A 14077-nucleotide genomic window follows, 5' to 3' on the forward strand; every position below is an offset into this window, starting at 1 on the left:
ATACTCATAAAATACTAAAATAAAATGTGTAGTAAAAGAAAAACGAAAATTAAATTTTTAGATCAGTTGTGATTTAGAATCTCGACAAAATGGACGCGTATAAAGAAAATGGAAGTGGTCTAATAAGAAGTAAATTTATCGATTGGATGATCAAATCATTTAATTCAACACCATTAGAAAACAATAATAACAACAATAATGATAATTTAGTGAGCAGTCAAAACCGCGAATCAAATATAGACACGACGTCATTAATTTGTTTGTTGCAATCAATCGGGTTCCAATTAAAAAAATTTGATAAAATAAAAAGTGAATTTAAAAATAATGAAAATAATGTGCGCGTCACAATAGAATGTGATTATTCGGGTTTCAAAGCAGATTTGGAATTTAAAAATTCAAATTGCACATGTCCGCAAGAAGATACCAATGCGTCAATGTGGAACATCAGCGGAACCGGTAAATTTTTGAGCGGCAGCTCAACGAGTATTAATGACGATAAATTTATTGAGTCTGGAAGTAATTTGCTGCCGCAATTGGATAAAGATTTAAGGACTCTTATCAGAGATGTGCTGGAGCAGTTGATTCTTTTGATAAATAATTATCACAAGGGTGATCAAGATGGCGACGATGGTGACGGGGAGAGACAAGATGGCGGCCAAGAAATTGATGCGATAGTTGATCAGTTGCGAGATGTTAAAATTAATTTAGAGGAAAGTAATTTTGAATTAATGAGCGAGAGTAAGATTAGTTATAATAGTTTTCTGGAATCTTCTTTTACGCGGTGTCGTACTGCGCCGGAAATATCTAAGCGGGAAAGCCAATCAAATATCAAGGAGGAGGTAAAATTATTAATGAGTAATTTAAAAATAAGACAAATTTTTTTTGATATTTAAAATTATTTAATTGATTAATTTTAGAGTCCTCTGAATGATAGCCGAAGATCTTTAAGTCAACAGTTACCTCAAATAGTGCGGACACCATCGTCGTTGGAAAAAGACAACAAAGCTCCGTCACTTATGAGACAGTCGACATTTGAATTAAAAAATGAGAGTAATGAGCCGAGGTCATCACCGCCAAAGATTTCGAGCTCACCTGTAACTCTTTGCTCATCTCTAAGCCAGGTTTCTTTTCCCAGTGATGATGGGGGTGAAGGCGATTGCTTTACTCTGCAAGATTGTCTCAATAAAGCGGCTTTCTATTTGGAAAAAGCGCGAAAAATTAGCTGTATGAAAAATATTAACGATGAGTGCTCGTCCATTGGTTTCAACAGCTCGCAACAGGGTAATTATTTTTTTTTTAATAAAAAATTTATTCTTCTCTTTAGAAAACCCAAAAACATCCTTATGGAAAATTTAATTTTTTTTATTCACTCAAAATATTAATTTTGAATATTTTTTTTTACTTTACAATATTTAAGGAACTATTGAAAAAAAATTGATGTTATGGGTGCTCGTTGCAAAGGAAATTTAATTTCCTACAATTTTTGTCTCTATTAAAAACACCCTAAAGTAATTAGTTCACAAGATATAATCACTTGAAGTAATTAATAAAAATTACAAGTTAAAAAAAAATTTTAATTGATTTAAGTGGCTCTAGCGGTCAAAGAATTGACTTTACGATAATTTTCAATGAGATCGAATTTGTAGGAAATTAAATTTCCTTTTCAAAACCCTCCTTAAATATATATTTATCTCATATATCTTATAAGATTTTGTCAATCAAATGTTTGCACTAATAAGTGCAAGAAAAATAACTTTTATAATCGGTTATATATCCAAGTAATTATTCAAAAAAAAATAAACTAAAAATAGCAATTGCTAGGAAATTTAATTCCCTACAACTTTGAATTCAGTAAAAAATTTCGTAAACTCAATAGTTTAAAAGATAGAGACGTTTGAAGTTAAAAAAGTCGCAGATCATCTAAAAAAAAAATGAAATTTTTTACAGATGACGTTTTTTTGAAACCACGTCAGCTTTCACGCAGCTCCAGCTTACGCGCAAGTCCTGTAACAGTTCGCAAAGCGATCAGGTCTGAATGCACAAGCCCTTCGAGCTTGAAACCGACATTGAAGCCGCAAGTACGTCGCAGTATCGGCAATTATAATTACTCCGCACTCAAAGAAACGTCACCAGGAATGAAAACTGGGGTGTCACCAGTGACATTAAGTCGAATAAAACAAAATACGACACCGAAATTACTTCCAAGAACGCGTAGTATCGGTACACCATCGCCGACATTGAAATTAGCGATCGATGTCGCTAAAAAACGTTCTTCCATTGCTGCATGTAAACCGGTTATCGCTAAGCCCGTGTCAGGAATATCGAGACCAACTGCCGCTAAAATATCACCGATTATCGCACCCAAAGCGGGAATTAAGTATAATCCTCGCTCCACAATTCCTGCTTCTAGTTTTTCATCTTCAGCTTCGACTTCAGCTTTACCTTCACCTTCGCCATCTCCCACAGCTTCTTTGTCATCATCGCTGCTGAGCGTTTCTTCGGTTGGTAAAAGTGAGAAAATGAGAAAAAATTATTCACCCACAAGTCTGAGCAGTAAATCATCAGTTTCACGTCTTAGGAAAATTAAATCACCGAATTCTAGCGAAATTGACATTAAAACTCCAAAATGTCCTGCTAATAGTGAAGTCGCAAAAAAAAAAACTAATTATTTTTCTACAAATTATGGGCTTAAGAAATAAATTTAAAAAAATAAATAAATAAATTTTTGAATTATCGAAATTATGATTGATTTGAAAAATATTTATTGCAAAAAAAATTTTAATAGTTTTATTAATTAGAATTATTATTATTAAATTTTTTGTATATGAAATATTATAAACATTTTTTTACTATTTTTAATGAGAGTAGGAAGAAAAAAAAAATATAAATGTGTATTAATAGAAATTATAATTATTATAAGAGAAATAAATAAGGAATTGTAATAAATATTATATATTAAGGTCATTACAATTGTAAATTATAATTGTGTGTAATGTTTGAAGTACGATTTAATAAATAAATAATTAATTATATTAAATATTATTTTTTTATATTTATAAGGAAAAAAGTTAACAGGAAAAATTAAAGTTTCAAATAAAAATTTCGGAATTTTACTAAACGTTTAATCAAAACTACAATTCAAGTTGTAAAATTTACTGCTGAGATTTATATTTAATGAAATTATTATTTGAAACTGTAATTATTACAGAACTTGTCAAATATTTCCAGTTTTTAATTAGAAGCCCCGCGTTAACATACAAAACTGTAATATTCAATGTTATCTTTGCGTGTAATGAATTTAAAAAATGCGCGTCCTGATTTTTCATCGTGAATTTGAATGATACTGAAATTAGCCGACAAATTTAAAAGAAAAAATATTTCAAAAAATTGCACCTATAGTTTTTTTCATTTACCACATGTGCAAATTTTTTTTTTTCTTCTTAAATTAAATTGTTGGCAATAAAAATTCAAAAATTGTTAACCCTGGTGGAAATTTTTGGGAATTTTCTCTGAAAAAGTCTTCAGAACTGTGAAAAAGTCTTTAGTACTTTGGAACTGAGTTTTTCAGAGAAAATTCCGAAAAATTTCCACCAGGGAACTGTTTGCTAACTTCAGGACGAGTGTAAATGTAGCAGACAGACAAATTTAAAATTATAAACAAATAGAGTAAATAATTAAAAAAAAATATTTGAAAAAATTTCACTTATAGTTTTTTAAATTTTCTACCTGTGTATATTTTTAGTTTATTTTTTTAAAAATAATTTATCGTTTTTAAAAAATTTATAAACAAATAGAGTAAATAATTTTTAAAAAATTATTTGAAAAAAATGCACTTGTTAATTTAAAAATTTTTTAAGTGCGCATTTTTTTGAATTTTATTTTATTTATTATTTACTCTATTTATTGATAATTTTAAATTTGTCTGATGTCTGGCACATTCACACTCATTATTGATTTGGCTGACGATTGATAATTTTTTAAATTTAAATAAATAAATAAAATGCACAAGAATTAAATTTAAAAAATGCATACTTAGACAATTAAAAAACCAGTACGTGCATTTTTTCAAATTTCATTATTACAATTAATTTATTTAAAATTTATAAATTGTCTCATATCCGTTACATTCATGCCCATAATTATTTAAATATAAGACTGAAGTTAGCCGACGTCTATTAATTTTTGAATTTTTTTCCAAACGATAAATTATTTTTAAAAAAATATTCGAAAAAATTGCACCTGTGCTTTTCAAAATTTTCTACATGTGCATATTTTTCTTTTGTATTTTTTCGTAATTGATTAAAAAAAAAAAAATCCAAAAATTGTTAACTGTCTGTTAACTTCAGGTTCATATTTAAATGATACTGAAATTACCCGACGTCTAATAATTTTTGAATTTTTTTTCAAACAATAAATTATCTTTAAAAAAATATTCAGAAAAATTGCACCTGTAGTTTTCAAAATTTTCTGCATATGCATATTTTTATTTTCTATTTTTTCGTAATTCATTTGTTAAAAAAAAATGATACTGAAGTTAGCAGACGTCTAATAATTTTTGGATTTTTTTTTAGACGATAAACCATAAAAAAAAAATATTTGAAAACATTGCACCTGTAGTTTTTAAAATTTTCTACATGCGCATATTTTTATTTTATTTTTTTGCAATTGATTTGTTGAAAAACGAAAATTCAAAAATTATTAAATGTCTGCTAACTTCAGGATCATAAAAAAAAATCCAAAAATTGTTAACTGTCTGTTAACTTCAGGTTCATTTTTAAATGATATTGAAATTACCCGACGTCTAATAATTTTTGAATCTTTTTTCAAATGATAAATTATTTTTAAAAAAATATTCGAAAAAATTGCACCTGTGCTTTTCAAAATTTTCTACATGTGCATATTTTTCTTTTGTATTTTTTCGTAATTGATTAAAAAAAAAAAAAATCCAAAAATTGTTAACTGTCTGTTAACTTCAGGTTCATATTTAAATGATACTGAAATTACCCGACGTCTAATAATTTTTGAATTTTTTTTGAAACGATAAATTATATAATAAAAAAAAATTCGAAAAAATTGCACCTGTAGTTTTCAAAATTTTCTGCATGTGCATATTTTTATTTTCTATTTTTTCGTAATTAATTTGTTAAAAAAAAATCCAAAAATTGTTAATCCTCAGTCAACTTCAGTTCATATTTAAATTAAAAAAACAAAATACTCAAAAGAATAAAACCAAAATTTAATAAATCGAATCGTATCGAAAGCCGTAATTCGATTCGATTTTCCTCCTCAAAAAAAAAGTAATTTCCCGCCATGGCGCCATTTTGTAAGCGCAAGTTTCCATAAAAAATGCCGCATCTCCATGAAGTAAAAATTTTTTTTCCGGTGTGTCGTTGATCCTTCAGCTCACAATATAAATGTGGTTATTTTTTATCCCAAATTAATAAGTGTTATCATAAATAAATCACATAAATAACCAGCTTTTGATCAACAACAATCAGGTATTAAAGTTTATCTCATAATTTATAAATTTTAAATTTTAAATCCTCATTTTACTCCATTCCACTTAATTATATTTAAATCATTATTATTATCACAATAATTAATAACCTTAATGACAATTAATTTTAAATAATTACTATATTTATCACTACTTAATTACATTCATTAATTTATTCAAATTTATTCACTTAAGTAAACAATTTGTTTGTTATAAAAAAAAAAAAAGTTAATCCAGTTAATGATTACGAGGCCATTTTGAAATTATGGCGTCTCATTTTTTTTTTTTTTTAATTTTATTTCAATTTATTGTTTATTTTTAATTAAAAATAATAAATATAATAATTAATTATAAGTAATTATTTTAAATTAACATGAGTAATTTTTTTTTTAGCCCAAATGTGCGGAGATTTAAATTAAAAGGCTGAATAAAAAAAGCCTTGGACAGAATTATCGATAGGAATTTATTAAAATTATTTATTATTTTATAAATAATTAAAATAATGGCCGAAGAGAGTACGGGTGATAATAAACAGGGTCAATTGTCACCACGTAGTCCTGGTGGTGGTGTTGTTGGTACTGGTCCAGGAACTGGTACTGGTACTGCTGGTGGTGTTGGTGTAGTAATTAAACCAACGAGTCCAAGATCACCGGCAGCTAAACCAAGACGAATTAAATTAACGGATCAGCAACTGGATGTCGCGAGCAAGGATGAGCTGGCCAGCAAGTGGCGCGAACAGGAGTCTTATGTCGAGTTGCTTGAATCCCAAGCTTCAGTTCAGGAAGGTACTGATTTTAAAAAAAAAAAGAAACATTCAAATGACATGACTTTTTTTTTTAAACTTTTTAATTGCAGTAAAAACTTTGTGTTGATCGGTGATTAATTCAAGTGATTAACTCGAGTGTTAAAAATAATTGTTTTACAAACACATATATTTATTAATATTATATATAATACTGCAGGTCATTTATTTTAAACGAAAAAACTAAACTATTATTTATTTATTAATTTTAATATAAATATATATGAGTTAATAATGAAATGGAGGCTCAGTAAAAAATATTGTGGAGTTGCGGTGGTTAAATTCAAGTGATTAATTGACTCGAGTGTTTCAAATTATTTTATAGTCATATATTTTGAATATTATTATAAATATGAGGTGCAAAGATGATCCTGAAGTTAGCAGACAGAAATTCGAATTTTTGTTTCAATGACTTAATTTTTAAAAAAATAAAAATATGCACATGCAGGAAATTTAATACTATAGTTGCAATTTTTACAAGTATTTTTTTTTTTAATTATTTAGTGTAAAAAAAAAAAATCCAAAGGTTATTGGACGGCGGCTAACTTCAGTATCATGGTGCAAAGTTAATTAAGTAATTAATTATGAGAAATAAATATGGGATTTTTATAAAATTTATGTTATGAGCAGGGTACAGAAGTTTGTGCTTAACAATAAGAATAAAAGAAAAGAATTCGCCCAAATTTGTCTATACCAATATTACGGTCGAGAGCAAATTCACGTGAATTAAATTAAAAGATATATTCAAAAATCGAATGCCATAAAAAAATGTTGAAATTGAGGTTGTGAAAAAAATATATCAATACGACAATCAGCAAGATAATTAGCAAGACCACCAGCAGGACAAGCAGCAAGACCACCAGCAAGACACTGAGTCAGACAATTAGCAAGACCACCAGCAAGACAATTGTCTTGCTGGTGGTCTTGCTAATTGTCTTGCTCGTTATCTTATTGGCGGTCTTGCTAGTTGTCCTGTTGGTGGTCTTGCTAATTGTTTTGCTCGTTATCTTATTAACGGTTTTGCTGCATGTCCTGCTGGTGGTCTTGCTAATTGTCTTGCTAATTATTTTGCTCATTGTTTATCGACATATTTTTTTCGCAACCTTAATTTCGACGGCTTTAATGACACTCGACATTTGAATATATCTTTTAGAAATTTCATTGAGAAATTTGCGCGAATTTTTTTCTTTTATTCTTATTGTTGAGCACAAACTTCCGTACCCTGGTTATGAGATATTTAAACGCTGGTAAAAATTAATAGAAAACAAATAATAATTATAATATGTGGTAATCTATATTGTGAGAATAAGGAAAATTTTGTTCCAATCAGGGTAGAGGTACAGTTTAGCGCCAGTTTTGGACACGAAAAATTAAAATAAAATTATGCAAGACGCAGTAACATAATTAATTTTTAAAATTTGTTTGAAGATACTTTTACCCCACTATTAAAGTAGAAATTTTTTTTTACACTATTTTATTAATTTGAATAAAGTATTAAAGGTCCAAAAATGGAGCAAGAACCACAAATGGTACCTCTATCCTCTATATGGTAGAATTTGTTAATGTTATTAAATTTGGTATCGTTAAAAAAGTCGATCTGAATTTAAAAAATTTAATTTGATGTCAGTGAAAAAAAAATTTCAACGATAATAAAAACAAACAAATTAATTTGAGTTAATTTTAGGAGAGGTTTTAATAAACAGTTCAAAATTATATTTAATACACAGGAAAAAATAATTTCTTGGCTCAAGAAATTTGTTTTTTAGCTGAAGAAAATTTTTTCTCAATGTCTTGATTAAAAAAAAAATTATTTTCAACTTAAAATCTTCCTGATATAATTATATTAAATTAAAGGAAATTTTGTAGAAAAGAATGAAATGAGGCTGAGCAGGATCTTTTGAGTTGGGTTCGAACCCAAGCTCTCAAAAGTCCGATTCTCCTTACGGTCAAAAAAAATTGTTCTTTTCAATTCTTAATGCAACAAAATTTATTAGGGAAGTAAAAATTTTTTGGCGCCAAAAAATAATTTTTTCTGTGTAAATTTTGAAGATACTCAGCCAGTTGCGTAGTGACTAAGTCGCTCTTATTATTATTTATAATACTGTAGGTCATTAGTATTTAAAACTTTTATAAAGAGAGCAAACGAATAATTAATTTAAGTGATAATTAATTCAAAGTGAATCCTTATATATTTAAATGTTTGATAAAAATAGTGATTGTGATTTTAAAAAATTATGTGATAAAAAAAAATCAATTTCAGTGAAAAAAAAATTAATTCCAGTGAATGTCAATTAAAATATTTATTTAATACTGATAAAATATAAATTAATTACAGTGATGATTAATTAGTATGTGTGGTGCGTTTAATATAAAAAGTTATATATTATATATTTAAAAAATTAAATAATAACAATTATAAGTTTAGTTAATATAAAAAATATTTACCAAGGAACACACCGCAGGTGTTTTTACTTTTAATATCTATTATTATTATTAATTGTTGTTCAAGTATTTAATTAATTATGAGTAATTAAATTTATTTAATTAATAAATTTTTTCTAGGTGAGCTCGCCAGTTTGAAAGAATCTGAAGAAAAATTTCGCCAGCAATTCACAGAAGCGTCTCATCGTGAAAAAATTCTAGTACGCAGATTAGCATCCAAGGAACAAGAATTGCAAGATTATGTTGTAAGATTTTTTTTTTTTTGTTTTATAAATAATGGGAAATTAATTCCCGATTAAAATAGAGTTTGAAATTTTGTGATTCTCAAGCTAGCAGACAATTGGAAATTTTGGATTTTTTTCTTCAACAAATTGATGACAAAAAAAAAAACTAAAAATATACACATGTAGAAAACACAAAAAACTACACGTGCAATTTTTTTAGATATTTTTTTTTTATAATTTGTCGTTTTAAAAAAAAATCCAAAAATTATTAGACGTTGGCTAATTTCAGTGTCATGCAGTTCACTGACAATTAACAATTTTTAATTTTTTTCTTCAACAAATTGATGACAAAAAAAAAAAAACTAAAAATATACACATGCAGAAAATAAAAAAAACTACACGTGCAATTTTTTTAAATATTTTTTTTTTTTATAGTTTGTCGTTTTAAAAGAAAATCAAAAAGTTATTAGACGTCAGGTAATTTCAGTATCATGCAGTTCACTGACAATTAAAAATTTTTTATTTTTTTCTTCAACAAATTGATGACAAAAAAAAAAAAAACTAAAAATATACGCATGCAGAAAATAAAAAAAATTACAAGTGCAATTTTTTAAAATATATTTTTTGTTATAATTCATCATTTGGAAAAAAATCCAAAAATTATTAGACGTCTAACTTCAGTAGCATTGAAATTTTTGTCAAAAATTACGGAGCAAAACAGACTTATTTTTTAACAAATAAAAATATTAATAGTAATATCTATTGTTTACTTTTTTTTCTTTATTTAGAATCAAATAACAGAATTAAAAGCTGCGCAAACGCCATCAGTTTCATCATTGAGGTCTGCGTTATTAGATCCGGCGGTTAATATTTTAATCCAAAAATTACGTCAAGAATTAATAACGACAAAGGCTAAATTAGAAGACACACAAAGTGAATTGAGTGCTTGGAAATTCACTCCCGACAGGTAAAAAAAAATAATTTAGTTATTTTAGGAAGTAATTGATATTTAGTTGACTAATTAATTACTTTACTTAATATTCTAATTTTAATTGCAGTAATACCGGTAAGCGTTTGATGGCTAAATGTCGGCTATTGATTCAAGAAAATGAAGAGCTGGGACGGATGATCTCCAGTGAACGTATTGCTAAATTGGAAGGAGAGTTGGCGTTGCAGAAAAGCTTCAGTGAAGAAGTTAAGAAATCACAGTCAGGTAATTTTTATTGTGCCTTAGTTAGTTTTCTTTTTTTTACAGTAACCATTTTTAGCAATTTTTTGTATTGATAATTTAATAACTGCGACAAATCAGCGAAGAAATAAAGAAAGAATTTATTTAAATTTTGAAAAAGTATGGAGAGTGATTGAGATAATTTTTTTTTTTAGAACTTGACGAATTTCTTCAAGATCTTGATGAAGATGTTGAAGGCATGCAGTCCACGATATACTTCCTCCAACAAGAATTACGCAAAGCACGTGAGTCGGTGACATTACTCCAGCAGGAAAATTTGGCATTAAAATCGTCGCCTAACGAAAACAATTTATCAAATGGTTTGTCGCCTCACACGCCGCCGATTATTAAAAAAGACGAGGAGCCGGATGAGATACTCGACAATGAAATAACGACAAAGTCACATGTCGTTGAGGCTGAACAATACAAAGAAGCTGACGAAGACGGGGCGCGAACTCCGCCATTGAAACCTCAGGACCGGACGATGACGACGGCGACGACGACGACTGTGACGGCTGTGGCACAAGACAACGATGAGAGCTCGAGTGATTCTGCGGCATTGATAATAAAAGTTGATAATGAGGAATTGAGCGATCGTGATAATGATGATGATAATAATGATAATAATGAGAGTAAATGTGGCCGGACGTTGAGGCGGACTAAGGGTGCTAAAAGTTGTAGTAGCGGTAGTAGTAGTAGTGGTGGTGATAAAACAAACGGTGATGATTCAACCTCCTCTAGGACTACTAACACTTTGCTCCGTCTGAGAGATAGGGGTGATTCCAGGATTCTCGATAATAGGGGAGACAGGGGGGACAGAGAGAAGACTAAACGCGATAAAAGTGCGCATAGTAGTGATGACGAACAGCAGCAGCAGTCGCAGCAGCCCCAACATCACCAACGTGACTGTGGTAGATTAAAAAAAAAAAGACGTCAAAGTATTTTATCTATTGATTATAATGACGCTGACGACGATGCGATTGTTTTGACAAATGGTGAAACATTGCAAAGCGACCCTGAATAATAATTAGTCCTTTAAATTATATACTTCCAAATTAAAGGGGACCGGTAGCTTTTAAATTACAAATCGAACAATCTATTATTTTTATTACGTTATTACGACGATTGTGTTGTAACAATTAATTATCGGTATGCCTTTAACGGATTATGTAATTAAACATATTTTTAACGATGTTTAATTACTATAAATAATTAATTCGAATGTCATCACATGACAGGATTTAAATTAATCAAATTGATCGTGTTGATTTAAGAAAATTTTTTCTTACAAAATAAAATAGAGACGGGCTGAAATAAATTTTTAAAGACTGATTGTATTATTCGTTTAATAAAATGGTATTATTTTTATTTTAAATATTTTTTACGGAGGCCGGGGGATTTAATTAAAAAATTCCATACAATTTTTTTTGTCGCATAGTATTAGAAATTTAATTTTTTTTTAATTTATTATCCCAATAAGTTTTTAAGAAAAATGTGCAGTCAAATCACGAATGAAACTCTTGTCCATTTAAAAATCTCCCTCGTAATCAATTTAAAAAATTGTAAATATTTTCATTTACAAATCTATTGAAATTATTTCGCGCCAAATTTTTAAACATCAGCAGATTAGTAAAAAAATTTATGACACTGAAGTTAGCAGACGTCTAATAATTTTTGGATTTTTTTTAGACAGTAAATTATAATAAAAAAAAATTTGAAAAAATTGCACCTGTCGTTTTTTAAATTTTCTACATATGCATATTTTTAGTTTTGATTTTTTTGTAATTGATTTGTTAAAAAAAAAAATCCGAAAATTTTTAACTGTCTTCTAACTTAAGGATCATAAAAATTTCTACATAAATGAATAAATTTTTTTTATTTAGAAGCTTACGGTCTCCTTAAAAAAATAATTTTTTTTATTACGGCAATATTTTTTTCTGTATTATTTTTTTTAAACGTAAAAGTTATTATTCTCTTAATAAATTATAAAATATTGCTCTAATAAATTCATTATTATTTTTAATTGTTTTTGATAATTAATATTTTTGATTTAAGAACTTAAAATGTAAATTTATAAATAAATATAAAGATGAGATTAAATAATAATAATATTACATAATTTCCAATTTATGTATAATAAAATTTATTAAAAAAAAAAAAAAAAAATTATAAATGTATAATAATAATTATTAATTATTGATATTAATTAAATAAATAATGTATAAAATTTGACGGCAATCAAGATAAAAAATTACTTATTAATTAATTGATTAATTAATTAATTAGTTAAATAAAATAAATAATAATTGTAACGATAATTATTGCGAGTTAGTTAAGAGTTCGATGTATAGAAAAAAATTATCTTGATGTGAAGATTTAAAATTATCAAATTCATGAAATTTATCGTCCATTTGTAATTTTGAATGTATGAAATTTTTTGGGGAAAAAAAAACTTTTCTTTTTTTTTATTCAAAATAATTTTTTTAAGTTTTTGTGTATTTGGATTTTAAAATCGAAGAATGTACAAAATATGTAAATGCATCAATTTTATATAAAAAAAAAAAACGTAATTAAAAAAAAAAATTTTTAATTATTTATTTAAATGATTTTTTTTTGAGGACATTTTTTCTGAGAAAGTTTTTGATTTTTTTAATGCCAACTTTCAAATCGACCCTTAAAAAAAAATCCATGTAGAATTATATGGGTATCTATAGAAATCCATATAGGAAACTATAAATTTACATAAAGATCCATGGGGATCGTCATAGAAAATCACGGATTTATATAAGAATCGGTTGTGTAACAAGATATCCGCGGACAAAATTTCCGCGGAAATAATATCCGGTGAATAAAATACCTACACTGAAAAAAATAATCGGTAGCAGCTACCGATTAATTTTCAGTAACAGCTACCGATTTTCGGTAACGGCTACTGATTATTCGATAACAGCTACCAAAAAAAAAATCGGTAGCTGTTACCAAAAATTAGGTAACTGGTACCGAAATAATCGGTAGCGGCTACCAAAAAAAAATCGGTAGCTGTTACCAAAAATTAGGTAACTGGTACCGAAATAATCGGTAGCGGCTACCAAAAAAAAATCGGTAGCTGTTACCAAAAATTAGGTAACTGGTACCGAAATAATCGGTAGCGGCTACCAAAACATAATCGGTAGTAGCTACCGATTGCCAATCGGTAGCTGCTACTGATTATTTTTTTCAGTTTACGGACATAATATCCTGTAAAGGAACATACCAAAGATATGAATTCATCAGATCAAAATTTTCATAGTTAAAATAATAGTAGAAAAAATTATTAAAATCATACTTTATAAACATTTATCATTAAGTTCATTAAATACTTCATGCAAAAAAACATATGATTGATGCATACATAAATAGGTGTGAAACATAGCGCTCTTTTTTCACGAATTTTGTGGTTGCAATTACAAAAACATACCCACACATAAAATGGTGTGGAAGATAGCGCCCTTTTTTCACGAATTTTTTGTGTGCGCAATAAAATATTATCCACAAATATTTAATCAATTGAATTTTTTTACGGATATTTTGTATACAAATTTTCTGTCCGCGTATATTTTGTCTGATGGCTGTTTTGTCACACAGATATCTAAGCGTGTCACCATAAGAATCCATGCAGAAAAGTTTGGGTGCCTGGATTCCCATATAGAAAATCCATATGGGAAACTCTGGATACCTGGATCTAGTTTTTTATGTAAAAATTTAATGTACATGGGAAACCATGTAAAAGTCTACATAGGAATCTTAACTTGGTTCCCATATGGATTTGTGCATTGTATGAATTCCAATGGGAATCCACGTAAGAATCTATATAGGAATCTATGAGTTTACATAAGAATCCGTGG

General features: G+C 27.7%; 2 protein-coding genes across 2 annotated transcripts; both read left to right on the top strand.

Annotated features, from left to right (window-relative positions):
• The first annotated feature begins 13 nt into the window (after positions 1-13).
• Positions 14-2906, top strand: LOC130665319 (uncharacterized). Its single transcript, XM_057465650.1, has 3 exons — positions 14-839; positions 918-1281; positions 1948-2906. The coding sequence occupies exons 1-3, from the start codon at positions 90-92 to the stop codon at positions 2697-2699; spliced, it is 1866 nt and encodes a 621-aa protein (XP_057321633.1). The 5' UTR covers positions 14-89; the 3' UTR covers positions 2700-2906.
• A 2433-nt stretch (positions 2907-5339) lies between these two features.
• On the top strand, positions 5340-12228 carry LOC130665278 (pre-mRNA-splicing regulator WTAP). Its single transcript, XM_057465602.1, has 6 exons — positions 5340-5498; positions 5891-6282; positions 8862-8986; positions 9754-9932; positions 10024-10178; positions 10349-12228. Exons 2-6 carry the CDS (start codon positions 6000-6002, stop codon positions 11215-11217), a joined length of 1611 nt encoding a protein of 536 aa, XP_057321585.1. The 5' UTR covers positions 5340-5498; positions 5891-5999; the 3' UTR covers positions 11218-12228.
• Positions 12229-14077: the final 1849 nt, after the last annotated feature.

The sequence above is a fragment of the Microplitis mediator genome, chromosome 3, assembly GCF_029852145.1.
Source record: "Microplitis mediator isolate UGA2020A chromosome 3, iyMicMedi2.1, whole genome shotgun sequence".
Taxonomy (NCBI): domain Eukaryota; kingdom Metazoa; phylum Arthropoda; class Insecta; order Hymenoptera; family Braconidae; genus Microplitis; species Microplitis mediator.

Coding starts and splice junctions, on each gene's coding strand:
- LOC130665319 (XM_057465650.1), top strand. CDS start 90: ATGGACGCGTATAAAGAAAATGGAAGTGGTCTAATAAGAAGTAAATTT. Junction 840..917: donor AATCAAATATCAAGGAGGAG/GTAAAATTATTA, acceptor GATTAATTTTAG/AGTCCTCTGAATGATAGCCG. Junction 1,282..1,947: donor TTTCAACAGCTCGCAACAGG/GTAATTATTTTT, acceptor AATTTTTTACAG/ATGACGTTTTTTTGAAACCA.
- LOC130665278 (XM_057465602.1), top strand. CDS start 6,000: ATGGCCGAAGAGAGTACGGGTGATAATAAACAGGGTCAATTGTCACCA. Junction 9,933..10,023: donor TGGAAATTCACTCCCGACAG/GTAAAAAAAAAT, acceptor TTTTAATTGCAG/TAATACCGGTAAGCGTTTGA. Junction 10,179..10,348: donor AGTTAAGAAATCACAGTCAG/GTAATTTTTATT, acceptor TTTTTTTTTTAG/AACTTGACGAATTTCTTCAA.